The following is a 26,538-nucleotide window of genomic DNA, read 5'->3' on the forward strand; positions in this document are numbered from 1 at the left end:
GAATGTACCATCAACATGTTGTAATGAATAGAGACCCCAGTGACTTAGTATTTCATGGGCAAGAGTACAAAGGCGTCGTTCTTTAATGTAATTTTAAAAAAGTAGATAAACAGTTACCAGATGAAACAGAAAATATAAGATTAATCAAGTATCAGAAATCATTTAAAAGCATTGAGGCTATTTAATCGTTATGTAATTTGCCAAAACAAATATTCTAGTTCCTTATAGTTTAAATCGTTAAACTGGAATGGGAAGTATAGGAAAGGAAGCCATCTCATCTTGAGAGACCAGTGCAGGCATGAGAGAGTAATAGGGCATCCCCATTTTCCCTCCATTTGTTTCCTTAATGCCGGTTAAGAGAAGGGCAGCATAAGTCCGAATTCTCCAGGGTATGAGGCAAATGTCTTTCAAAACGGGTTAAGCCAGGCAAGAGAAGGTGTGTAAGATGGAAAACATCAGTAAACATCCTTAAATGCTTTTATGGGTCTCTTTCTGTTTCAGAGAATAACGAAGCACACACAATAGCACTTCAGGGATTTGTGGCTAACAAGGCAAGTACCGCTGTCTGATTTGCCGATGCTTGCCTGTTACAGATATTGATGAGTGCCAGACGCGCAACGGAGGGTGTGATCATTTCTGCAGAAACACCGTGGGCAGTTTTGACTGCAGCTGCAAAAAGGGATTTAAATTATTAACAGATGAGAAGTCTTGCCAAGGTATGTGCTGAAACATAGCTGTGCCCTGCAGTGCCCACTGGTTGGATTGGAGAAGATGAAACCCTACTCGGGCCGAGACCGCCTCACTGGGCTTCTCAAGTGGAGTCGTTAATCCAACCTCCAGCCTGTGCTTCACTTTTTTCATCTGTTAGATAAAATACAAACATGAGTTAGCTCACAGGTATATTTTGGAAATTCAGTTGCTGATGATTAGAGAACACCTCAAAGAACCTGTGTGGTGTGATTACAGCCCAGAGCTTGCTGCTAGAAATGGATCACAGAATGCAAGCAGGGTTGTGTTAGGGTTGAGATGATGAATACGTTCCCTTTTCTAAAACTTCCTTGAGTGTTATGGATTTCCTAACAAAATTTGGTGCAAAGCGATGTTGATTTAATTAACATATCTTTTCTCAGCAAAAAGTTGGGGTCAACTAATTGGTCCCTTTCTTATAGGCCTTGTTTGAATGACCAGCCTTTGGTGTTGGGGCAAGGGTAGGGGATGAGGGAGGGAGGGGACTGAGTGGAGGAGAGGCTGGGCAGTCCTCGGGCAGGATGTCAAACCCCTTATCAGACACGTTCTTCCCACATAAGGGATATCTTAAGGGAACGTCTCTGGGTAGCTGTTATTGATATTAATAATTGTTTTGGACAGCGATAAGCTGTTTTGGGTTGAGGGGGCATCATTTATATTTCCAGATGAGCACCTTTTATGCCCTATTGACATGCAGAAAGAAACCCCCAGGAAAGATGTGCTGGCGTTTATTCCTGTTTCATTTCTGAGAATAAGAACAGCCTAACTTATTTGGTTTGAAGTCCCACAATTAAATCAAAATCAGAAAAAAAATCTGATTTCACTTCAGATAATAAAGATGCAACATTACTTTTAAAAAATCTTACGGTCTTAAAATCTTAAGTTTCTCTCTTGGTTTTTTCCTTCTTGATACATAATTTGTCAGACTCTTCATAAGCCCCCTTTAAAGTCAGCGAGTTCATTTTAGATAACTACTGCATGATTTTCTTCTGTTTGACTTGGAAAGAAAATTTACTGTTCCATATGATGTTTCATAATGTATAGAGCAAGAAATACTATTTAAGCTGTGTAAACACATTAAAAAGGAATTAGAAAAGTGATCTCATTATTTTTGGCAAAGCAAGAGCCCTTTGTGAGCAGCCAAATTTAGCTACCGAACAAACCCACATTCTCAGTAACTGGCTGATATTAATAACAGAATTCATAGAATGACATCAATTGCTACAGAGCAAATAGACTTTTTCTCATTTTTCACTGGTCAGTCTTGGTAGAACAAATATTTGCACAGAACAAACTTGCTGAAGAAATTTCCAGGACTTCTGGGAAAAAGTGGATGAAGAGATTTTGTAAGATTTTGCCCTTTTTTATTTCTTGTTTTTCATTCCTCCAATTCCTTCCAAATGTTTGTTTTTTATTAACGAAGTTTCTCATGGCACAGTTGGTGTTGAAAAAGGGATCTAGCAATGGTCTAGTTGGCTTGCACTGAGTCCTGCCCTGGTCCTGGTCTATCCATCTGGGGACACAAGTCGTAACTGTTAAAATCTTCCCAAGAGTTGAGGAAGTGAAACACTGAAATTCCAGCGTACAGGAAAGATGTGAGAACAGACCAGGGAAGAAGAGATGATTAGATCGACAAAGGCAGCCTCCTGAGGCTAGTTTCCATGATCTCAACTGAAGCCAAGGAGGCTTCCATGCTGAACAAGGAAGGGAGGGGTCTCCTGGGACTGAAACAGGAGGGAGGAACAAAGCCAAAGGATTGGCCAAAAGGATCTAGTTTGGTGCTTAAGCACCACATTTCAGGGTCTGCAATAGAAAATTACTGAGGATGTTAGTGTTAATGCATTTTTTAAAATTTTTTTGTAGTGCAGAGGGCATTAAAGCTCAGGATCAACTGGTCTCCTGGGGCCAGAAGACAAATTCTGGCTAGACCCAAAAGAGATATCTCCAGCTCAAGTGTTTTCTCTTTTTAATTGAATATAGCTTATAACATTACTATGGCTCTTTTACCAATTAGTAATAGAATAGTAATAACGCACAGTCAGGTTCAGTTCAGTCGCTCAGTCGTGTCCAGCTCTTCGAGACCCCATGAATCGCAGCATGCCAGGCCTCCCTGTCCATTACCAACTCCCGGAGTTTACTCAAACTCATGTCCATAGAGTTGGTGATACCATCCAGCCATCTCCTCCTCTGTCATCCCCTTCTCCTCCTGCCCCCAATCACTCCCAGCATCAGAATCTTTTCCAATGAGTCAACTCTTCGCATGAGGTGGCCAAAGTATTGGAGTTTCAGCTTTAGCATCAGTCCTTCCAATGAACACCCAGGACTGATCTCCTTTAGGATGGACTGGTTGGATCTCCTTGCAGTCCAAGGGACTCTCAAGAGTCTTCTCCAACACCACAGTTCAAAAGCATCAATTCTTTGGTGCTCAGCCTTCTTCACAGTCCAACTCTCACATCCATACATGACCACTGGAAAAACCATAGCCTTGACTAGACGGACCTTTGTTGGCCAAGTAATGTCTCTGCTTTTGAATATGCTATCTAGGTTGGTCATGACTTTCCTTCCAAGGAGTAAGCGTCTTTTAATTTCATGGCTGCAGTCACCATCTGCAGTGATTTTGGATCCCAGGAAAATAAAGTCAGCCACTGTTTCCACTGTTTCCCCATCTATTTCCCATGAAGTGATGGGACCAGATGCCATGATCTTTGTTTTCTGAATGTTGAGCTTTAAGCCAACTTTATCACTGTCCTCTTTCACTTTCATTAAGAGGCTTTTTAGTTCCTCTTCACTTCCTGCCATAAGGGTGGTGTCATCTGCATATCTGAGGTTATTAATATTTCTCCTGGCAATCTTGATTCCAGCTTGTGTTTCTTCCAGCTCAGCGTTTCTCATGATGTACTCTGCATATAAGCTAAATAAACAGGGTGACAATATACAGCCTTGAGGTACTCTTTTCCTATTTGGAACCAGTCTGTTGTTCCATGTCCAGTTCTAACTGTTGCTTCCTGACCTGCATACAGGTTTCTCAAGAGGTGGGTCAGGTGGTCTGGTATTCCCATCTCTTGAAGATTTTTCCACAGTTTATTGTGATCCACACAGTCAAAGGCTTTGGTGCACAGGCAGCACCTTAATAGTTTATAACCATTTTTAGGTATGTTAGGGCTTCCCTGATGGCTCAGATGGTAAACAATCTGCCTGCAGTGAGGGGGACCAGGGTTCAATCCCTGGGTGGGGAAGATCCCCTGGAGGAGGGTATGGCAACCCACTCCAGTATTCTTGCCTGGAGAATCCCATGGATGGTGGAACCTAGTGGGCTACAGTCCTTGCTATCACAAACAGCTGGACACGACTGAGTGACTTTCACTTCTCTTTCACTTTTAGGTATGTTATTTCACTTGACTTCATTTCAGTATCTTGAATTGCTCAGCCCTGCAAATAAGCATGGATGAGAGAGACCCACTGAGCTTTTTAGTTTGCAATAGCACTTGGAAATAAGGGTCCTGGCTGTGAATATACTTCTTGTGGGTTGCTTAACACTTTCTTTAATACAAGTGAGCAGGAAGAGCTGATAGATAATTCTTTGCTCTGTTTTTTTTATTGTATTGGTCAGCAACTAGTGTTCTTATAAGCGTGTTTTTCTCTCCGCTTGTCCCTCAGAGTCAGTTTCAGCTCCCCTCTCCCTTTGACAATTACAGATGTGGATGAATGCTCTCTGGATAGGACCTGTGACCACAGCTGCATCAACCACCCGGGCACCTTCACATGTGCTTGCAGCGAAGGGTACACCCTCTATGGCTTTACCCACTGCGGAGGTGAGCAGAGTCCCTCTAGAGTCACATGAGGCTGGGCCTTACTCCTAAGGTTTCCTGAGATCAGGGCCAATTTTTCTACCTTGGGAGCTGGACTGGACATACCCGTCACTTAACAGTAGTAGGGAGTCCCTCAGTTCAAGGGAAGCATCTGCTATGGGAAATCTTCTCACATTGATCCCTTTAATTCATCAAGTGTGAGATGGAGCAGAGAAAAGAGCTGAGTTCTTTCAGTGGTGAATGCTTTATGGACTTTATTGATGCTGTTGTACTCAGAGAATGGAGGGTCTCTCAAGAGCTGATGCACTGTCTGCTGGAACTTCCCAACAGATAGTAAAGTCACAGTCCTCAGAGAGGCTTGGCGGTGCACCAGCTGATCCCACAGTCTTACTGTGCATAGGGGCTGGCTGTGGGGCTTGGTTCGAGCTCTTTGAGCTGGTCTTCATGCAGGCCTCTCATCTGGAAGTGGGACCATGGACCCTATCTCTCTGCTCTGAGCCCTTGAAGCAACATCTTCTGATGTCTCATGATCTTACGGCCAAGTCGACTATAGCCCAAGTCAGACTTGGTGTCACTCTGCGCCCTCTAATCATCAGATGCATTTAGCAATCTTTGAGAATGCAGATTCTGATTCTGATTCTAAATGGCTAGACTTCCAAGGTGATTTTGGAGATTTGAGGATATGGGAACCACTGATCTAAGTATTTCCTACCCGATCCTTGTGTCCTATGTCCTTAGGAAGAATGGATAGTAGTAATTTGTCATAAATAGTGTTGTTTCTCTTCCCCTTTTCAAAACATACCCGTCATGGCTGAAGACATACTCTCCAGTCCATCAAGAAAGTTCAAGGAAATGTTTCCTGAATATGAATATGTATCTGCGTTTTAGTTGGAGTCACCTTCCAACTTGGACTCAGTCTCAGGTTGATAGGGATTAGTGCACATCATTTTTCTTTTTTAATGCCAAAATTTTGACAGCATAACTGCTTTATTTTTAAAAATTTAATTATTATTTATTTAGCTGCATTAGGTCTTCATTGTAGCACACAGACTCTCTAGTTGTGGCACATGGGCATTTTTTTTTATCTATACCCTAACTTTATAAACTATCAAGTGGAGAATCCTCATTCTCTCTATCTCCCTCGGGATGTAACTCAGGAAGACAGTGGAGTTTTAACTTAGGGGCCTGTGCTGTGGCTGAGTTGGACCCTGAGAGTAGAGTGTGACCCTTTCTCAGTGTGCTCGTTGGGGCAACTGTTTGGTCAAGAATGGAACTTGAGATCATCCTGGTGAGGTTCCTGCCAGGAAGTCCACTGAATGGGGAGGGGGTCAGCTGGTGCCAGGTGCACGTTCTGAAGGCAATCAGCACGTTCCCTTAGTGAGTTCCAGTCACGTGACTCCCCTCCTGCTTCTTCCTTGATGGAGGGATACTGTCAGCCGGGTCATTGACAGACGGCTGTGACAGGAGAGTGTTTTACTTCCCAGACACCAACGAGTGCAGCGTCAACAACGGAGGCTGTCAGCAGGTCTGTGTGAACACTGTGGGCAGCTACGAATGCCACTGCCACTCTGGGTACAAGCTCCACTGGAATAAAAAGGACTGTGTGGGTAAGAGTCCCTGCGGCTCAGGCTCAGCGCAGCCCAGCAGTTCTCGCCACGCCCCCCTGGACCCGGCGTGTGCCGGCCAGTCCTCGACTGAACTCTCCTGCCCTCAGCTGCAGCAGCCCATCTTTAAATAGTTCAAAAACAGGAGATACTTTGCAGGCTCTTTGGTGTTTCCTTCTGTGCTTCAGCGTAGGTTGGAACTCACTTCTGTTTGCTTTTCCATATGAAAAGAATAGTAAACCAGACGCTCCTTTACCCTGGGCGGGTGGTGGGGAATAAGCGAGTGTCTGTGTTTTGGGCTGGGCATCAGCGCTGCCTTCTTCGCTCGGGTCTTTGGTGTGTGGGAGTCAGCTGGCCTGGTCTCACCAGGAAGTGTCCTTCTCTCTCTGTAAGTGTCTGCATTTTGTCCTGTCTAGAAGTGAAGGGGGGCCTGCCCACTAGCCTGTCACCCCACGTGTCCCTGCAGTGCGGTAAAAGTGGTGGAGGAGACAGGTGCTTCCTCAGATGTCACTCTGGCATTCACCTCTCTCCAGGTGAGTGGGTCCCAGGCCCGGGGCCAGGCCCTCCTGGCTCTAGGTGTTAGAAGCCCTCACAGGTCTTCCAAGTATTTGACCAGCTGCTCCCTGGCCCCTGGAGGCCTGTGCTCTGAGACCCTGTGTTCTGGGGGTTTTTCTAGTGGTTCACGTGGAGCGGGGGGAGGGACGGACTTGAGCTTCCGGCAGGAGAGCCTGTAATCTCGCCCACATGCTGACAACCCACCTTCTGTCTGTCAGGACTGCAAGAGGCCTATTCTGTCACCTGCGGCTCTTCCTCTCCTCTCAGGAACAAACAGCAAAAATCAAATGACTCCGCTTTCGGGGGTAATTACCAAATCTGCGTGTTGTCTCTGGGGCTCACTGTGTTCGATGGGCTTCATTTGTGGGGTGCTGTTCTTGGGTGTTGGCTTTGTTTTCTTTTCTCCTAATCTCTCTGATGCCACGAGCATGTTACAGGATGTTCTTGCCTGCAGCCTCGGTGCCTGCGATCTGACTCACCACATAGCAGACACTTACTGAGTGTCCACTCTGTCAGGAGGCTCTGTGCAGCTCTGGTGGGTCATAATATTGGGCAGAGGGCCGTGTAGCTCTGGGGCCAGGAGACTCGGGTCTCCCCAGCTTCTGGTACCGTAGAGCCCCTCAGAGGCCCAGCAGGAAAAAACAGGTACTTGGGGTGCCTGGCATTGGTGGAGACATGAGCATGACAAGGGAGCAAGGATCCTGTCAAGAGAAAGAAGCCCAAACCCTTTTCGGTTTATCAAAAGACAAAGAGTAACCTTTGAAGCTCTTCAGAGGTCTTGTTCTTCCAGATTTAGACGGGTTTGTGATGACGTCATGAGAATATCTAAATAAGGAAATGGTTCTAGATGTCCATACTATGCGTTTAAGCAAAGATAGAAGCTCAGAGCATAATAATAACAGCTTGTGTTGAATTGATGGAGCAGTTAAAACATGTGCGAGCTGATTTATTATAATCCACACGATAGCCCTCTGGGGCTATTTTATTGTTATTTTTATTAACCAGATGAAGAAACTGAGGTTTAGCGAGGTGAAGTAGCATATCGAAAGTGAGTCAGATGGGAGTTACTAGCGGAGCCAGGATGTTGACCAGGCAGCCTGGATCCAGTCTTGAGCATTGCCCTTCACTGCTCTTCTTGTGCGATGCTTACACCCAGTCAGAGGGGACATTATGGTCTGTTTCACTTAGAAATTAAGGCCGCCCTAAGGGTGGGCAAGCAAATCGTTAACAGTTACCAGACAGTAGGCTAAACATTTTGTTGTTGTTGTTTTGCGTTACCTCATTTAGTTCTCGTAACAGCTTCAGTAGTGTAGGGACTGTCTGTTTTGTGGATGAGGACACTGAGGCTTAGGGAGACTGAGTAACCTGCTCAAGTTCTCATCACAAATCGAAGGGCTGGAATGGGAATCCTGGTCATTGGCTCCAGAGTCCAACACAAGGTTAAGACTGCCTGTGGAAGGAGAGCAGAACGTTCTATGTGAGGCCCTCACAGCAGGCCCTTTGCTCCCTCACAGACCCTGAGAGTCCTGGCCGTGTTTAGTGATGCTGTCCTTGTCTGGAATGGTGGCTCCCTCAGCCCTGCCCTCCCAGGACGGGCTTGTTGAGGAGAACCTGCCTGTCCATTTTTCTCCACTGTCTTGTCCAAATGTGAACTGGGGGATTCTGGCCTTCCTTCTTGGAAAGGCACAGAAATGACCTCATTTTTCATCTCACTGCTGAGGCTGTTTTTGGCCCTTCCTTTGTTATGTTTGAGCGCTGGATTCATCTCAGATGAAGGGACAAGCGTAACTCTTAGGAGGCTCCTGGTGCCGTTCGTCCCAGGGTCATGGGTGCCCCCGGATCCCAGTCTTCCGTGGTCTCAGTGTAAGAGAGGGGCTCAGGGTATGCTTCCAGCAATGGACAACTTGCTATGACCCGCTGGGATTTTCATTCCTTTGCCTCCAAAGGTAACCTCTCTCACTTGTTTCTTTCTGAAGATGTCGCCACCGTCAGGACAAGTGTAACCTTTAAGCTAAATGAAGGCAAATGTAGTTTGAAAAAGGCTGAGCTGTTTCCTGAGGGTCTGCGACCAGTCCTCCCAGGTATGGAATCAGACGGCTGGTGCAGGAAGTGTGTCTGCATGCCGGGGAAGGGATCTGTAGCCAGCAGAGCCCTTCAGATGGGATCCTACGGTTCAGACTCTCTATGGACTCTCTTCTCAAGAGGAAGAAGACCCCTGCCTGGCAGCTCCATATGCCCCTGGGGTTACACATTAGGACCTCCTTTGCAGGGTACAGAGGGTGAACCTCTGGGGAAATCTGTGAGTTAATAGCAATCAATATGGGCTTAAGATGCATTAGTAACTTGTGATCATATTGGGTTAAAATTTCTAGATCTTAGAGTTTGCTTAAAATATAATCCAAAGAAATGAAAAAAGGTTTGGCTCAGAAAGGATCATCTTCGGTGAACAAAAATATCATATCCAGCTTTTCTGCTGGATCTCATCTTTGGAGGCAGTGATGCCATTGGCTTCAGCAGAATGAATACTTTCCAAGTAGACCTGGCTTTATGGAAAGAGCAGCATCCAACATTCCTCTTTCTCCCCAGCTCACATTTCCAGTATTAGTTCATAGAATAATTTTAGAGAATAAAAGAAAAATCAGGATTCATGTATTAGGGAGGGTTCTTTCCCTAGTCTACCCTCAAATAAATCATACAAACAAATAAAAGCATAGTCACTGTAGTCACATCTGGCTGCCTATTTTAAGTAACTAACCAAGATTAATTTGGGCACCTCCATTTGATGGAATTGGAGAAGGAAATGGCAACCCATTCCAATATCCTTGCCTGGGAAATCCCACAGACAGAGGAGGCTGGGCACTACAGCCCATGAGGTCGCAAAGAGTTGGACACAACTTATCAACTAAGCAGCAACATTTTATTGAATATTACACAGCTATTAATTATGGGTTTTCTTGATGGAATATTATGCAGCTGTTAATTATGGGTTTTCAAAGAATGTTTAATGACATTAGAAAATGTTATAATAAAGATGAAAAAAAGAGTCACATTTTGTATATCTAATATAACCTAAACTGTGTAAAAAAAAAAAAAAGCATAAGTAGAAGAAAAACAAAGAAAACTCACCATGTCCTTATTAGTGGGTTAAATCTAGGTGGAAGGATGTTGAGTGATTTTAATTTTTTTGCTGAATTTTCCAAATTCCCCAATAGTGAGCATTTATACTTTTAATCAGAGGGTGAAAGCATTATTTAAAGATAGATTTGGTCTTTAGTTTATTTAATGATATTATACTAATGTTAATTTCTTAGTTTTGATAAAGATACATGTAAATATAAGATGTTAATATTAGAGAACACTGGATGAAGAGTATGTGAGAACTCTGAATACCCTCTCAGAAACTTTCCTATACATCTAAGCTTACTTCAAAATAAAAAAAATTTTTTAAATAGATATGAGAAAATAGAAAGTGAAAGAGGTTCAAAATGAACATCTATCCAGTTTGAGATTTGAAGTGAGCCTTTTGAGAGCTAAGATGGATCTTTAGGGAAAAATTAATTGCCTTCTCCTTCCTTTGACCCTGATGCCCTGCTGATTTGAACATCCTTATAATGTTAAGAGAAGAATATGATACAGATAATTCATCAGTTCAGTTGAGATTAGTTCATTGTATGGATAGTATGTGGATCTGCTCTTTGGTTCTGGTTAACAATCATTAGTCAAAAGATTCACTGGAAGTCATGGAATGAGGAGTGAGGGTCAGAAACGAGCATGTCCAAAGCCTTACATAACACCTTCACTCCCGTCCTGTGTGCCTTCATGACTGTTTGGATCTGTTGATCTTTGTGCCATTTATTGCTCCTGGTTATTTCAAAATGAGTCGTCACTGTTGATGTGCTTTCCAGCTTTCTCTTTGAGTTGGAATTACTCCAAGGTCAGTTTGCCTGAAAGCAGGAGTTAATTTCCTTTCTACTCTCATGCTCGTTCCGTACTTGAAGACTCAGCCCCTGCTTGAGGCATCATAGTTCAGCTTTAAAGAAATGAACCCTGAGAACATGAATGCACCTTAGCAAACCACCAGTCAGGAAGGCAAGACAACCTTTGGTTCCAGTCTTCCACATGTGTGGCTGGTCATTCAGAAACATCAAGCATCTGTTCATGAAAATCAGTTTCGAGAGCTAATGGTAAAGTTACATAGGAGGCAATACTGGCTCTTCAAGATTATAGTGTCATCGTGCTCCAGGCTGAGGGCTTGCAGTGTCTTGGCATCTGGAGTTAATCGTCTGGTCCCCAGAGAGCTGTTCTAATGAAATGTTTACCGAGTTTGAGCGAATGTTCAGCTGAGTGCTTTGCCAGGATTTGGCTTCCGATAATTTTGTTTCTCCATACAGAGAAGCACAGCTCAGTAAAAGAGAGCTTCCGCTACGCAAACCTTACATGCAGCTCTGGCAAGCAAGTCCCAGGAGGCCCTGGCCGACCGAACGCCCCTAAGGAAATGTTTATCACTGTTGAGTTTGAGCTTGAAACTAACCAAAAGGAGGTGACAGGTTGGTTTGAAAATAGTCTCTGGTGCCAGGCTTCTTACAGCTTTCTCCTGTTTCTTTGCCTTTTGCTCTTCATCATTCTTGTGGGGGGAAATTGTGCATTCACTTAAGTATCTCCTGTTTTTTTTTGTTTGTTTGTTTACCCCCAAACTACACTGAATTTGTTTGGAACCTGATGATTTTATCTGCCTCATCAAAACTCAAAGCTACCATTTTGGCCAACAAATTTCTGTTTGAATCAAATGCTGCCCAGCCTGCTAGGTGCCCAGCTCCATGTCTCTCCCCATGCTGTCTGCAGGGGGCTGTGAGTGTTGGTAGGCCCTGCAGTCGGTCTAGACATAGTCCAGCAGATATGTACAGCAGCCTGAACTCCCCTCCACCGCACTCTCTGGTTTCTGCAGTGTCTTGTGATCTCAGTTGCATTGTAAAGCGAACAGAGAAGCGGCTCCGGAAGGCCATCCGCACTCTCCGAAAGGCTGCCCACAGGGAGCAGCTGCACCTCCAGCTCTCAGGCGTGAACCTTGAAGTGGCTAAAAAGTCTCCCCGAACATCTGAACGCCAGATAGAGTCCTGTGCAATGGGCCAGGACCATGGAGGAAACCAGTGTGGTGAGTGGCCTGCTAGCCGGGACATTTTTACTAATAGAACTCTCTTGAGCTCCAAAAACACTAAAGGTAGCCATAAGCAAGTCTGGCCCATCCTTTCTCCCCAGGCTCCTTCCAGAGAACACCTGGGATCCCCACCCTCATTTGAGATCTACACTTGGTATTGCCCTTGCCTACTGGATCAGGAGCCCCTGAACACGAGGAGTAGTGCCTGGCACTTAGTAAATGTCAGTTGAGGGATGGGATGGAAGAGGCAGGGCTGATGAGAAGAGAGAGGGTTGTCCTTTAAGGGTCTGAAGGACCGTGGTCTTCAAAGCACTGTGGTTCCCCCAGCTGGGGAAAGACTGCAAATATAAGGCATCACTGAGCCTTCTCGACATTCCACTCTCAACAGTTCCCCTATCATCTCCCTATGGTTTGACCCATGATGGCAGTTAACAAACTCTTGTCTATAATTTTGTGGAGGGGAGAGGCTAGAGATCCTCAGTTGCTTTATAAGATCCCTGAACTATGGCCCAAGTTTCTGATGAAGTTCTAGGCAAGAGGAATCTGGGCAGGAGGTTCCAAGGTGGTCAGTCTTGAGGTGTGTTTGTTGTGAGAGATTGTTCTGGGCAATTATGGGAGACTCTACTGAAGGAGTCTTAGATGGGGGGAAAAGTAGGGTCTCACTTTATAGTAATGTAATGATTTGAGGCTTTACCTGTGACAGTCATAACACTAAGCACTTTATCTGCATTACTTCATTCAATCCTTATAGTCATCTGACCAGGCAGTGTTATTATCTGCATTTTACAGAAGAGCAAACTGGAGTTCAGAGGGGTAAGTGTTCTTGCTCAAGGTCACATGGATGGTCCTACTCCAAACCCTGTGCTCTGGTCCCAAAGAAAGGTGAATTTCAATAAGCAGACCCCTCCAGAGTAAAGTGATGTCCTTTCTAAAGTGTCATTAGAGGAGCAAGGCCTGAGAAATGAAGCTTGAGCTAAGGAGTAATAAATCAGTGTTTCAAAAGAAGCAAAGCTAAGTCCAGAGGCACTTGTTCAGAAAAGTTGTCAGCAATAGCTCCACATCCCTATTCTGTTGCTTTGCCAAAACATACTGGAAATCATGTGTAAAATCAGGTGGTAACTGTCTACCAGGGGGCTGTTCTCAAATAGTTGTAACTCTCATTCCAGCTGACTCACTTGAAAAAAAAAAAGATTAAAAACAACCCAGCTGGTTGATTTGTTCTCACTTAAAATTCGAAGATTCCAGTTTTCATACCAAAATGGTGATGAGAATTGGCTGTTGCTGCCCTGGTTTCTAGAGTGAGCTGCAGAAACTGTCAGGGCCAGGCAGGTCTGTCCTGCTTCTGGCCTCTCAGAGCTGTATGGCACCCCTCATCCCCCAAATGCTGTCCTGGAGGTAGAGGATCCTGCAAGCTCGCCAGGGAGCTTTTATGGCCAGTTAAGAGTTCAGAAAAAACTAATGTCAAGGGCCTTGGGGAACAACTCCCAGTGAGAGTATTATTAATACTACTATGGGCATGCTTCTGGGGAATAAAGAGCTCACGGTGAGGATCAGGAGTTACTTAACAGAGGCCTCATGACTGTGGCCACTCATGGAAGACACACAGTACGAGGTCAGTGTGGCTGTTGTGTGTGTGATATCCTGAGGTGCTTGTCATGCCGAGTTGGGTTGGATTTGCTTCTACGAGAGGCCACGTGTCTTGTCTCAAGAGCTCCCTCTAGCACTGGATGAATTCTGTAGCCTGCAAGGGACTACAGGTTCACCCTGTCTGACAGCAGTGTTGACGATTTTACGATGTCAAGGAACACAGCCCAAGGAACTACCAGTGAAGCTTTCCGCCTGCTGGAGGGAGGAAGTGGGTATAAAGAAGGGTCAGTTGAGTTAGCTGGAAAGGCTTTTTACCCAGCAGACTCCTGGCAACGGCAAACCATGGTGTGTGTGTGTGTGTCTGTCTTATATTCCTGGTCGATTAACGCAGTTGTGTCCAACTGTTTGCAACCCCATGGACTGTAACCCACCAGGCTCCTCTGTCCATGGAATTCTCCAGGCAAGAATACTGGAGGGGGTAATCATTCCCTTCTCCAGGGGATCTTCCCGATCCAGGGATCAAACCCACAGACCCACATCTCCAGCATTGCAGGCAGATTCTTTACCATCTGAGCCACCAGAGAAGTCCTGCACTAATGGTGTTAGAACTTCATAAAGACCAGGCTGACTGGTATATTCTGAACTCTGATAGCACATGCAATGAAGACAAATGGAGGATAATTCTTTTGGGGAATTATTTTATATTTCTGGGACTTCTTTGGTAGCTCAGATGGTAAAGAATCTGCCTGCAGTGCAGGAGACCTGGGTTTAATCCCTGGGTCAGGAAGAGCCCCTAGAGAAGGGAATGGCTACCCACTGCAGTATTCTTGCCTAGAGAATGCCATGGACAGAGGAGCCTGGTGAGCTACTGTCCATTTATGTTTCTAGAAAAGAGCCCAAAGAGTGTTTTGAGTCACCTAGAAGGAGAGATGGGACTGTTATGTTTTTCCTTTAAAGTATTTTTTATTTAGTTTTTAATTACCTATAAGTGGTACATGTGTCAAATGATATAGAAATGTACACAGGATGGAAATTTTCCAATCAGCTTCTAACCCCACTCCCCAGAAATAATCACTGTCAATAGTTTGCTGTGGATTTTTCTACATCTGTTTTTATGCAGATATAAAAATGAAATTTTATTTATTCATTCAACGAATATTTATTGGGCACCAAATGTGTGCCAGGCACTATTCTAGGTGCTGGAATCCAGCAATGAGACAAAAAAGAGCAAAAATCTCAGCCCTTGCCGAGTTTAGAGTTCTAGAAGAGGGAGACAGGCCACAAACCAATAAAGAAGAAAGTATATCCTGTAGCAAATAGTGGTGAGGGAGTGAAGAACAGGTAAGCAAGGAAGTGGAATAGAAAATGCCGAGGTAGGACTTCCCTGGTGATCCAGTGGTTAAGACTCCACGCTTGCAATGCAGAGGGGTGCAGGTTTGATCCCTGGTCATGCCACGCAGCACAGCCATAAAATAAAAACAAACAAAAAGAAAATGCCAGGGAAAGGGGAGGGGTGGGGATGAAGGTACTCTGCCAAAATGCAGACTATGCTCAGGGGCTGTGGTCATTGAAAAATGATATTTGGGGAGAGATGTGAAGGGTGGGAGGCACCGGCAGTGAGGACTTCTAGGGGAAGAGCCCCGGGTAAAGGAAACAGTGAGACTAAAACCCCGAGGCACCGAGGAGAAGGCTGGGGTGATGGGAGCTGGGTAAAGGAGGGTGGAAGAAGAAAGTCAGAGCAGAGGCACAGGGCCAGAGCACGTGGGGAGTGGAAACAGTGGTGAGGACTCTGAATCTGAGTAAGAGAAAAACCTGAGAAGGGGTTTTAGCAGAGCGATAACAAGGTTCTGACTTATGTTTGAAAAGGATAACTTTGGCTGCTGTATTAAAAACAGGCTGAAGGTTTGTGTGTGATAAAACAGTAAAAAATATATCAATGCAATTTTAACATACTGCATATTGTTTTTAACTACAGAGTAGATCATGGCCACCTTCCCATGCTAACAGAGGAGCTGTCGTACTTCTTTTAAAGCTTCCTGGTCTACGTTTGTCTTAAGACACCAGTATTTATTAGCCATACTCCTGAGGGTGACATTTAATCAAGCTATTCCTAATTTTTCTATTACCAACAATGCTGCAATAAATATTCTTTTTGTGCACAGACCAATATTTCTGGAAGATAGACTTGTAGATGTTTAATTGCAGGTCGAAGGACGTACATGTTTAAAACTGAATAGATACTGCTAATTCAACCTCCAAAAACATACTAATATATACTCCCCCCAACATTGTGATTGAGTGCTTATTGCCCCACATCATTGGTAACATGGATTATATTTTATTGATCTTTTTAATTTGCAACTCAGATTTGCAAATCTGATAAGTAAAAATGATGGTCATTTGAACTTGTTTTTCTTTGATTATTAGTAAAACTGAGTATGCTGTCATATGTCTGTGGCCATTTTGATTTCCTCTTCTAAGAATATCCATTTTCTTTAGCTATCTTTCCATTGAAGTTTTTGTTTTTCCAACATAATTTTTAAAAAATAAAATTTAAGGCCCCAAGTTTTATCAAAGAACATAGTCACGTCTGATCAAACATTTTCTTTCTTATAATAATTTTATATAGTAAAGTCTCATTATTTAAGGACTTTGAGGACAGCCCGCTCTGCAAGTGATCTTTGTACCATCTGTGATCAATTTTAGCAAGATGGCAAAAAAAAAAAAAAAATAGCAACTATATTCTCCAAGGAACAAATTCCTCAAGCTTGTAATAATTCATAAAGTCCTTTGTATCTAAAGAAAAATTAATAATGACTTGGATTTCTCTTTTTCTTTCATAGCTATTTATCCTTTCATAAAGGATACATTATTTAAGAAATATACTTGCTAAAGTATAAATTTTTGTATTTGATTATTTTGAAACTTGCCGAAATTTTAAAAAGACAACCCAGACAACTGGCAAACTGGGAAGTATTCTAGTGCCTGGGTCCTTGAGAAACTAGAAAAGCTTAATTCAAATGTTAATAGTAGTAGCTTTCTTCTGCAGCAGTTGGGAAAAATTAATTCAAACAGAATTTATTGAGATCCCACTCTGTGCCACAATAAGAACTTGGGATGAAGCAATAAGAATATAATGGGTGAAAACTGTGCTTTTATGAAGCTCACATTCTAATGCAGAGAGATGGGTAATCAAAAAGGAACGGAAAGGATAGTTTCAGAAATTATAAGTGCTATTGAACTAATAGAACAGAAAGTGTCAGAGGGGAGGAGAGATTTCTGCTCTTTACAGGGTATTCAAGGAAGGCTGCCAGAGCAGGTTGCGTTTGAGCTGAGACCTAAGTGAGAAGGAAGAACTGAGCATGCAAACCCAATGGAAGCAGGGGGTGCGTGAACAGAGGAGACAGCAGCACATGCAAAGGGCCTGAGGCAGGGAGAAGCCAGGTATTTTCTTCTTAATTTTTTCAAAACAGAAATTACTTGGAATTGAGCAGGTGGAAAATTTCTGTTTTAAATCAAGGAAAATGTAAGTGGTATATATAGACCAATATTAAACTAATATTTATCACCTGGACTTGATAGGAAATTCATTTAATTAAAACAGTTTAAAAAACATAATTTAGTAAAATGTTGACATCTATTGAACACTTAATGCATTCAGCCCTTTGTTAAGCACCTTACCTGTGTGTGTGTTTAGTCCCTTCAATCACTTCTGACTTTTTGCGACTCTGTGGACTCTAACTAACTTCTCTGTCCATAGGATTCTTCAGGCAAGAATACTGTAGAATACCAAGAATGGGTTGTCATGCCCTCCTCCAGGGGATCTTCCTGACCCAGGGATTGAACCTGAGTCTCTTATGTCTCCTACATTGGCAGGTGGATTCTTTACCAGTAGTGCCACGTGGGAAGCCCTAAGCACCTTACAGGACTCTTCTAATTTAGTCCTTGTCACAAGTCTATTCTGCATCATCCCATTTTTATAGATAGGGAAACAAAGGCATGAGAAGGTAAGCAGTTTTCTCAATGTCGTGCAGCAAGCAAGTGGCAGAGCCAGGATTCAAATTCGGGTCTGACTCAAGAGCCCACGTTCCTAACTCTTAGTTTGAATACTCTCAGCTCTCCTGGGTACTGTGTATGCCCTGTGATTATCCTACTCATACCTAACTCATATGGAGAGTCCTCTGTGGGCCATCTTTGTGGTGGGTGCTGAGGAGGACTGAATAAGTAAGATAGCATCCCTCAAGTTGTCACCCTCCCAGGGAAGAGTCAGAGAAGCCTTCCCCAAAGAGGGGAAGCCTCAGTGAGCTTTAAAGGAAGCACAAAGGGAGCACAGACGATACATAAATGGGTAGAGGAACAGTCTTGGGCAGTGAGGACCAGCAAGATGTGCACAGGGAATCTTTGGCATTTCAGTGTTACTATCCCTGGAGTGGAAGGTGGGATGTGGTGGGCAGCAGGGCTAGTGGGAAAAACATGGCTAAGTCATGAGAGACCTTGAATATGTTTATCTGTAGGTGACAGGTATCATTAGAGGCTTCAATCAGGGAGCATAAGGTCATATTTATATTCTAGAAAGAGCTCTCCAACTGAATTGAGGGTCAGGACTGGAGGCAGAAAAGCCTATTTGAGAGCTTCTAAATGCTTTGCATAAGAGATACTGAGAACATGAAGGCACTAGATGGAATAGAAAAGCAACAGTGGATTAGAGAAATATTTAGGAGGAGACGTGAACAGCATTTGGTGATAAGTTGGATTGGGGACTGAGATGAGGAAATGGTTGGGGTGAGCTCAGAGGTTTCCGACTTGGCCTCTGATCCTGCATTTTCTTCCCATATGTCCCCCATCTTACCCAGCCCTGTTTCGTATGCAGGAGGCACCGACAAAAAGCCTGTGGGTTGGTTGAATGGTAAGATGAATGTGATCACTGGGGAAGAAATAATCAAAAGATTTATAGGAAAAGCAGAAAAAAAAAATGGGCTCTTGAGAGGGCATGAGAAAGAATGAACACTCATATACCAGAAAAGGAGACTGAAGGCTGAGTTTGAGTTGAAGACACTGCAAAGTGCAGGTTGGCAAGTCGAGGAGGCTTTTGAAGCAGGGAGTGAAGCAGTCAGAGAAGTACTTTAGGAAGGTGAATCTGTGGGTAATAACAGAGCTGGGGCCAGGAGGAACGGCCAGCAAGGGAGTGCACTGGAAGTTTATTGCAGTAATCTAGATATGAGATGGTGAGGAGCAAAGGACACTAGTGCCATAGGGATAAAAAATCGGGGACATACAAAAGGGACCCAGGTATAGGATGCTGCAGCAGGGAGAAGAGAAGTCTGGGATAATGTGGTTTGGAGCCTTGGTGACTGGGAGTGTAGAGATGCTGTTTATAAAGAGGATAAAGTCAGAGGGGTAGGAAGACTTGGACAGGGAAAGGGAAGAGAAGCATTCCCCTTGGGAAAGTAGAATTTGAGTTACAACAAGACTCCCAGGCAGAAATGTCCACAGGCAGGTGGGAGTCTAGGAAAATGACGTCACCTTTCCAGGTGTAGACTGACCCCCCCAACTTGCGTCTGTCCACACTGCTCTGACTTGCCTACTGTTAAAAGGGATGAACAGCCCACACTCCTTCCTAGGGCCCACTCTTCCCCTGGGGCTCCAGGGCCCATTCCCTCTCACCATCTCAAGAGCAATGTTCCTGCTCTTGTCCCCACCGACCCTGCATCTCAGAATTCTCCTTCTCTACTGGATCATTTCCAACAGCACACAAACCTACTCCTTTCTTAAAACCCGCACAAATCCTCCTTTGACTTCTTTTGCTTCTCTCCAGATCCTGCCTCCTTTCTTTGACCCCCTGTCAAGCAAAACTCCCTGAAAGACTTGTCTAAATTCCCTGTCTTTGCTTCCTCATCGACCATTTTCTCCTCCACCCTAACCAACCTGGTTTTCATTCCCAACGTCTCCAGGGGAACTGCTTTTCCCAAGGTTTCTAACAACTTCCATGTTACCAAATCCAGGTTGCCAGCTGTCACCCAGACTCTGCTGACCCCTCCCTCCTCCCGGAAACTCTTCTCATGGGTTCACACACCACACACCTCTGGTTCTCTTCCTGCTTCACCGGCTGCTCCCTTTTCATTTCCCAAGCTGGGGTTCCCCTAATTTTTTTATCTCTAGACATCAGGGATCCCAGGGCTCAGTCCTCCATGCCCATCCCTTATTTTTTTTTTAACTCTCTTCGATGACCTCATTCAGCGCTGTGATAGTTTTAAATACCACCATATGCTGGTGACTCCCAAACTGCCCTCTACAACTCTAACCGCTGAACTTACCTGTCCTAGAGGTGCCGAATGTTTTATCACACATGCGCACACGCACGCACACACACACACACAGTGAAATATTTTTGAATTTATGAATTTTTACTTATTTTAAAATTATATACTTATACTATTACCTAATATATTGTATGCATCATTTTAAAAAAACAGATACAGATTAAATAAACAAAATTTTAAATAGCTGGCTAGCCTCTGAAGGCACCATGCTGACAACTCAGCAAGGTTTATTGTTAACGGTAGTGGCTGTAAATCATTTTTTTCAAATAGTCTTTTGTTCATTGCTAGTGTTTTGGCTCACTTCTTGTCAGAGCTGATTAAATCATTGCTGTTCCTATCTTGGGATATGGTTTGACAAGAGCTGGTACCAGGAGAACAAGCTGTGTCCATTCTGCGCTTCCCTGGGGCTCACCTGCGCCTGCATCCCTGGTCCTGCATCATGGGTCCAGGATTTCTACAAGAATTGTTGGAAGCTGCTTTCTACTTCGTGATGGTTTGTTTGTTTGAGACCAGATAATATAATCAGGAAACCTGTTCAACAAGGCCTAATTGAAGTTCTTCTCGAGACACGGGAAAGAAGTGAGTCAGTCGGTACCTCCCCACTCGCAGGTCTCTTTCTTGGGGATTTTGTGTCTCCACATGTGTGTCTGACTTGTGGAGATGTGGGCTGACTGAGGGGCCAATCTCTCTTCTTTTTTAAACAGAAGAACTTAAAAAAATATATATTTTTTTCAGTTTTATTGAGATATAATAGACATGCAGCAAAGTATAAGTTTAAAGTGTACAGCATAATGATTTGACTTCCATGCATCATGAGATGATTACCACAGTAAGTTTAGTGAACATCCATCAGATCAAATAGTTACAGCACTGAAGAAATATGAAAAAAAAAGTTTCTCCTTGTGATGAGATCTCTTAGGGTTTACTCTCTTAATAACTATCGTGTATTACATACAGCAGTGTCAGTTATATTTATCATGTTGTACATTATATTCCTAGTACTTATCTTATAACTGGAAGTTTGTACTTATTGACCACCCTTATCCAATTTCCTCTTCTCCTACCCTGATCTCTTTTTCTGTGAGTTTGTTTGTTTTTGAATTATAGCTGACCTATAGCACTATATTAGCTCCTGGTACATGACATAGTGATTTGATATTTCTATATATTTCAAAATGATTACTATGGTAAGTCTGGTTTAGATACTAAACCAATGAACCTTTCTTTATGTCTTATTTTTTAGGTAAAATTTAATATGCATAGATGTGAAAATACTTTGTAAACTGCTGAGGTGTAGTAGTCTAGCTTGGAAACCACCAGCATAACGAATGCCTTCTCAATACCAACACTTGCATGGCCTCAAAGTTTCTTAAACTCAACATGTCTAAACAAAACCTTTTCTTCTCCTCCCTCACTCCACACCAAAACCCCCTTCACCCTCACCTCTTTAACTAGCTTCCCTGTTGCTTAGTTGCTCTAGTTGAAAGCCTCAGTTTTCTTGACCTCTCTTGTTCTGTCATGCTCCTTATTGAATCCATTAGCAAATCCTGTCAGATCCGCCTTTTTACCTGAGTCTAACTAGTTTTCTTTTCCTCTGTTTTTACTGCTCTGTTCCAAACCACCACCATCTCCTGCCCAGTCTATTGCAATGGGCTCTGAATTGTTCACATTACCCTTGCCTGCCTTCCATCTGTTATCCGCACGGCAGCCAGAAGATCTTTTAGAAACGTAAGTCAGATCATGTCCCTGCCCCATTCAAAACCTTCAGCACACTTTGAGTAAGGGCTAATTTCCTTACCGAGACCTTCAAGAATCTATGTAATCTGCCCCTTGCTTGCTTTTAGAGTTCATCTCATATCACCTAGCACGTTTCACTATGTTCCTGCTGCACTGGCTCTTTTGCTATCAGGCAAGACCATTGCAAAACTGCTTCCCTCATTTCACTCTGATCTCTGCTCACAGAGGCCTTTCTGAGCTATTCTTCTAAAATAGCATTCATGCAGACCACTAGTCTTTGCCTTACTCTCTTCCCTGTTTGAATTTTCTTCGTTGCACTTACCTCTCGTTAGCATTCTACTATATATTTATTTGTTTGCTCATTTATTGCCCATATTCTCCACTAGAGCAAGAGCCCCTTTAGGGCAGGGCCATGTCTGTCTTCTCTGCTGTATCTCCAGCTCCTAGACAGTACTGGTGCTAAGTACTTAATTGAATAAATGAGTAGATGAATCTTCACAAGAACAACAGATGACATCCCGAGGATAGTCACCAACACTAAGAAAAAAGGGGGCTGGGGTAAATCTTTGGGGAAATATTTACATTGAGGGCAAAAGAGACATTTTAAACGCAGTGAAATCAGTCCCATTAACCAGGCATGAAGAAAACGTAGCATACCGTGGGAAGTCAACAAGGAAGGCATCAAGCTGGGCTCCTCTCTCCGCCTCAACTATAAGAAAGTTTTCAAATAGGAGACCTGAGAACACACCAAAACCTGGACAGACATGACAAGTCAACCTCTTGACCCAAGAGGGTGCTATTTCCTGTCACTCTGAAACACTTGTTTAAAAGGTGTTCACGTCGGGATCCCTAGGCCACAGCACTGCCTCAGGTGCCATTGCCTCTGAGCCAGGACAAAGCAGCAGCTCCAAGAGACCCTGGGAATTCGTGTGGGCCGCCGGAGGCTCTCCAGAAGGTAGGGCGTGGTCCTTAAGAAAACAGTCAAATGCTGGGGAGTGACCTCTATTATTAGGTTCACCATCTTAACCGCAGAGAGACCATAGTGTTTGTCCATAGCCTGAAATACTCAAAGGCCATGGTGTTGAAAAGAGGGCCAGCCTTCAGGTCTCTTTGTCACCATTAATCCTGGTCCCCACTGGTCTCTCCCTTTTGCATCAGAAAAGCTTTCTTTTTTTCTTTTTTTTGAAGAGGAGGAGAAAACAGCTGTGCGGGATTTGAGAACGGGATTTTAATGGTCACTGAAGACACACAAAAGCTTCGCTGTGATCGTGAAGTGTTCTGGGGGCAATTGGCTCCTTTGTCTGGGGCAGCAAAACAAGCCGGCTGCTCAAGGAGAAAAGAGATGCAACTGGAACTGGGATGGAGGTCTCTTGAGGCCAGATCTTCAGCACATTTGCAAAGAGCTGTTTTCGGGCATCTCTTCATGACATTTCAGGATTTCTTTTTAGTGTTTGACTCATTTTTACCTTGAGAAAGAAACAAATTAATCTGGAAGGTTGTTGGCATGGATTATTTTTGTGGGTCTGTAGGTATTTCTCTCTGGAAGGAAAATAGAAACTGTGAGTGACGAGTTTGTTAATGTGGAGCAGGCCTTTCACACTGAGAAAAAAGAATCAGTGCTTTCTTTTCGGGAGGGGGTGGGGGGGGTGGCCAGTGGTGGCCTGAGGGGCATTTCTCAGTTCTTTGCTCACTTGAAAAATTGTAGCAGATGTGGGTTATTGTGAGGCTTCCCAAAATGTAACCTTGGGGAAAAAGGTTTTGGAGCGGGGGCAGTCAGTAGTTTTAAGGACGAGTGGACATCCAGAACAGCAGGAGTCCATTCAGTTACTCTTTACAGTAGGAACCAGGTCATTTTTATCCACTCACAGAGGGGGTCTTTTTCTGACAGAGGAACTGTGATGGAACAGACCAAGCTGATCTGACTCCAAGTTATGATTGGTGGGGCTGTTGGAATCACTGTTGTCCATATGGGCACTGTCCCTTTAGGTGAATGGGTGTTACAAAAACAGCCTTTCCCACAATGGACATGGCTTGGGCTAGAGGAGCCCCAGACAGCCTTGGTTTTATTTACTTCTTCCAGTCTTCATGACAGTTGGCTTGATAGAGTCATGAAGGGGTTAGCTCACATTTACTGTCTGTTGTAGGCACTGGAATAGTCAGGTGGGACCCAGGATAAAAATCCATGATTCCTAGTACGTAATTCAGCCCTGCTTTTCATGGGAGATGAGCTGAAACAGAGTAATTATGGAAACCATTATCCAGTAGGGCTACATTTAGAGACTGAGTCTGGAATTACAGGCTCTGTCTGCCACAGTTCAGTGCATCATATCCACTATAATGTCCTTTGCCAAGAAAGGAAGAGTTTAGTTCACTTATAATTTTTCTAAAAATATCATAAAATTAAATTAAAAAACGTGAATATTATAAAAGAAAATCCAAATAAACAATATAAAAAAGTATTAAGATTTAGATTTTAGTGTAGACTTTCTTGATTGATATTTTCATTGTAAAAGTAATATTTAAAGTGGCATTTTTCAGCTTACTATGATTTTTTTAGTCTCATTTTTGTTTTCTTTAGATTATGAAGTAAATAATGAAAAGATTTTTATTACTGGTAATAGAGAAAAAGTACATATGCAAATTGCACTTGTAGGGTAGGATGAAAACCAATATTACCCCTGACACACATTCAAGGGCTATAATAACTAATTTTATTGTGTGATATTTTGTTTTGTAGTTCTGGGCAGCTTAGATATAAAAGAAAATGTGTTTATTCTGGTCAAACTCCCCATATGCCCCATAGAGAATCCTTGCAAAGTCTGGAATTGTGATTCAGTTGGCGCTTTTGTTCAATGATCTTTTTCCTCTTTAAACTCAAAGCTCTTGATCTCATTGTAGGTGTATTTCACAGATTAGTTGTGGAACCTTGGCAAAATTATTTAATGTCTCTAAGTCTCTGTGAAATGAAGCTAATCATAGCACCTTGCTCCTTTGGGTTGTTTCCAGGACTAAGTGAGATAATGTATGTAAAGCTTATTGCACAGTTGCCATGCCCATCTCCAGAGGATCTTCCTGACCCAGGGATCAAACCCATATCTCCTACATCTTGTGCGCTGGCAGCTGGATTCTTTACTACTAGCGCCACATGAGAAGCCCCAATAGATCACAAGTAGTCAATAAATGTTAGCCATCAGAAAGCCTGTTTGATGGTTCTGATGATGTTGTTTAAGTATTATACTAGGGAACCCACTTCAGTGTATTTACTTTATGTTCATATCCTAAATGGAGAAGGCAATGGCAACCAGCTCCAGTACTCTTGCCTGGAAAATCCCATGGGCAGAGGAGCCTGGTAGGCTGCAGTCCATGGGGTTGCTAAGAGTTGGACACCACTGAGCAACTTCCCTTTCACTTTTCACTTTCATGCATTGGAGAAGGAAATGGCAACCCACTCCAGTGTTCTTGCCTGGAGAATCCCAGGGACGGGGGAGCCTGGTGGGCTGCCGTCTATGGGGTCGCACAGAGTCAGACATGACTGAAGCGACTTAGCAGCAGCAGCATCATATCCTAAAATAAGATATAAGATGTTTGTTGTTTAACAACACCAAAAAAATATGATCAGAAGCATTAACTTCCTTGTAGTTTATTCTTTCAGGAGATGCTTACTAGGATTTGCTGTTTGTAATGTATTATTACAAATATGAAGCATCCTATTTTGCACTGCTCATCTGTAAGACACTTGAAATCACCCTCCCCTTAGCCAACAGTCAGTTCAGTTCAGTCGCTCAGTCATGTCTGACTCTTTGCGACCCCATGGACTTCAGCACTCCAGGCTTCCCCGTCCATCACTAACTCCTGGAGTTGCTCAAACTCCTGTCCATCGAGTCGGTGATGCCATCCAACCATCTCATCCTGTCATTTCCTTCTCCTCCTGCCCTCAATCTTTCCCAGCATCAGGTCTTTTCCAATGAGTCAGCTGTTCGCATCAGGTGGCCAAACTATTGGAGTTTCAGCTTCAGCATCAGTCCTTCCAATGAATATTCAGGACTGATTTCCTTTAGGATTGCCTGGTTGGATCTCCTTGCAGTCCAAGGGACTCTCAAGAGTCTTCTCCAACATCACAGTGCAAAAGCATCGATTGTTCAGCACTCAGCTTTCTTTATGGTCCAACTCTCACATCCATACATGACTACTGGAAAAACTGTAGCTTTGACTAGATGGATCTTTGTTGGTAAAGTAATGTCTCTGCTTTTTAATATGCTGTCTAGGTTGGTCATAGCTTTTCTTCCAAGAAGCAGGCATCTTTTAATTTCATGGCTGCAGTCACCATCTGAGGTGATTTTGGAGCCCAAGAAAATAAAGTACCCACAGCCAACAGAGAGTGAGCATTTCAAAACACAGCTTCTGGTCATATTCCTTGCCTTTCAATGGCTCTTTCAGGATAAAATCCAATCCTTCAGGATAAAATCCAAAGGCCTGACACTCAAGGACTTTTTCAACCTATTTTTCTTCCCCAAACTTTCTTCCTTCCCTTTCCTCCCATATGTCAGACATGAATCTTTACAACCTACCCCTTTGCCTATCTGGGGAGCTCCTACTCATCCTTCAAGCCCTCTTGAAGATGTGGCCTCTTCTAGGAAGGCTTCTAGAATGCCAGTAGCCTGAATTAATAGCACCTGCTGCTGCTGCTAAGTTGCTTCAGTCATGTCCGACTCTGTGCAACCCCAGAGATGACAGCCCACCAGGCTCCCCCGTCCCTGGGATTCTCCAGGCAAGAACACTGGAATGGGTTGCCATTTCCTTCTCCAATGCATGAAAGTGAAAAGTGAAAGTGAAGTCGCTCAGTCGCCTACCTGTCTATTATTCCAATACCAATCCTATGTTCAGTGAATGATTTTCACCTTTATACTCCTGACAATCCCATGAAGTAGGGGATGTCATCAAGTGCTTGTGTTCAAAACTATTGAGGACCACTGTGATCCCTGCCCTCAAGGAACTCAAGGTTTAGGGAAAAAGGACCTGTAAAC

The 26,538-nt window shown here is 43.6% G+C and overlaps 1 protein-coding gene across 8 annotated transcripts in view; it reads left to right on the forward strand.

The window, feature by feature from the left end:
* SCUBE2 (signal peptide, CUB domain and EGF like domain containing 2) overlaps positions 1-26,538 on the forward strand; it is a 68,203-nt gene that overhangs the window by 28,429 nt on the left and 13,236 nt on the right. For 5 of the 8 annotated variants that reach the window (XM_005216097.4, XM_002693059.6, XM_005216099.4 and 2 more), the window contains 8 exons: positions 594-716; positions 4,443-4,559; positions 6,041-6,163; positions 6,577-6,693; positions 6,934-7,020; positions 8,692-8,796; positions 11,107-11,262; positions 11,661-11,867. In XM_005216097.4, the coding sequence (XP_005216154.1) occupies positions 594-716; positions 4,443-4,559; positions 6,041-6,163; positions 6,577-6,693; positions 6,934-7,020; positions 8,692-8,796; positions 11,107-11,262; positions 11,661-11,867 (1,035 nt within the window). The remainder of the gene's footprint in view (positions 1-593; positions 717-4,442; positions 4,560-6,040; positions 6,164-6,576; positions 6,694-6,933; positions 7,021-8,691; positions 8,797-11,106; positions 11,263-11,660; positions 11,868-26,538) is intronic. The other 3 variants (XM_005216101.4, XM_005216103.4, XM_005216102.4) reach the window with 3 other exon arrangements.

This window comes from Bos taurus, chromosome 15 (assembly GCF_002263795.3).
Source record: "Bos taurus isolate L1 Dominette 01449 registration number 42190680 breed Hereford chromosome 15, ARS-UCD2.0, whole genome shotgun sequence".
NCBI lineage: Eukaryota > Metazoa > Chordata > Mammalia > Artiodactyla > Bovidae > Bos > Bos taurus.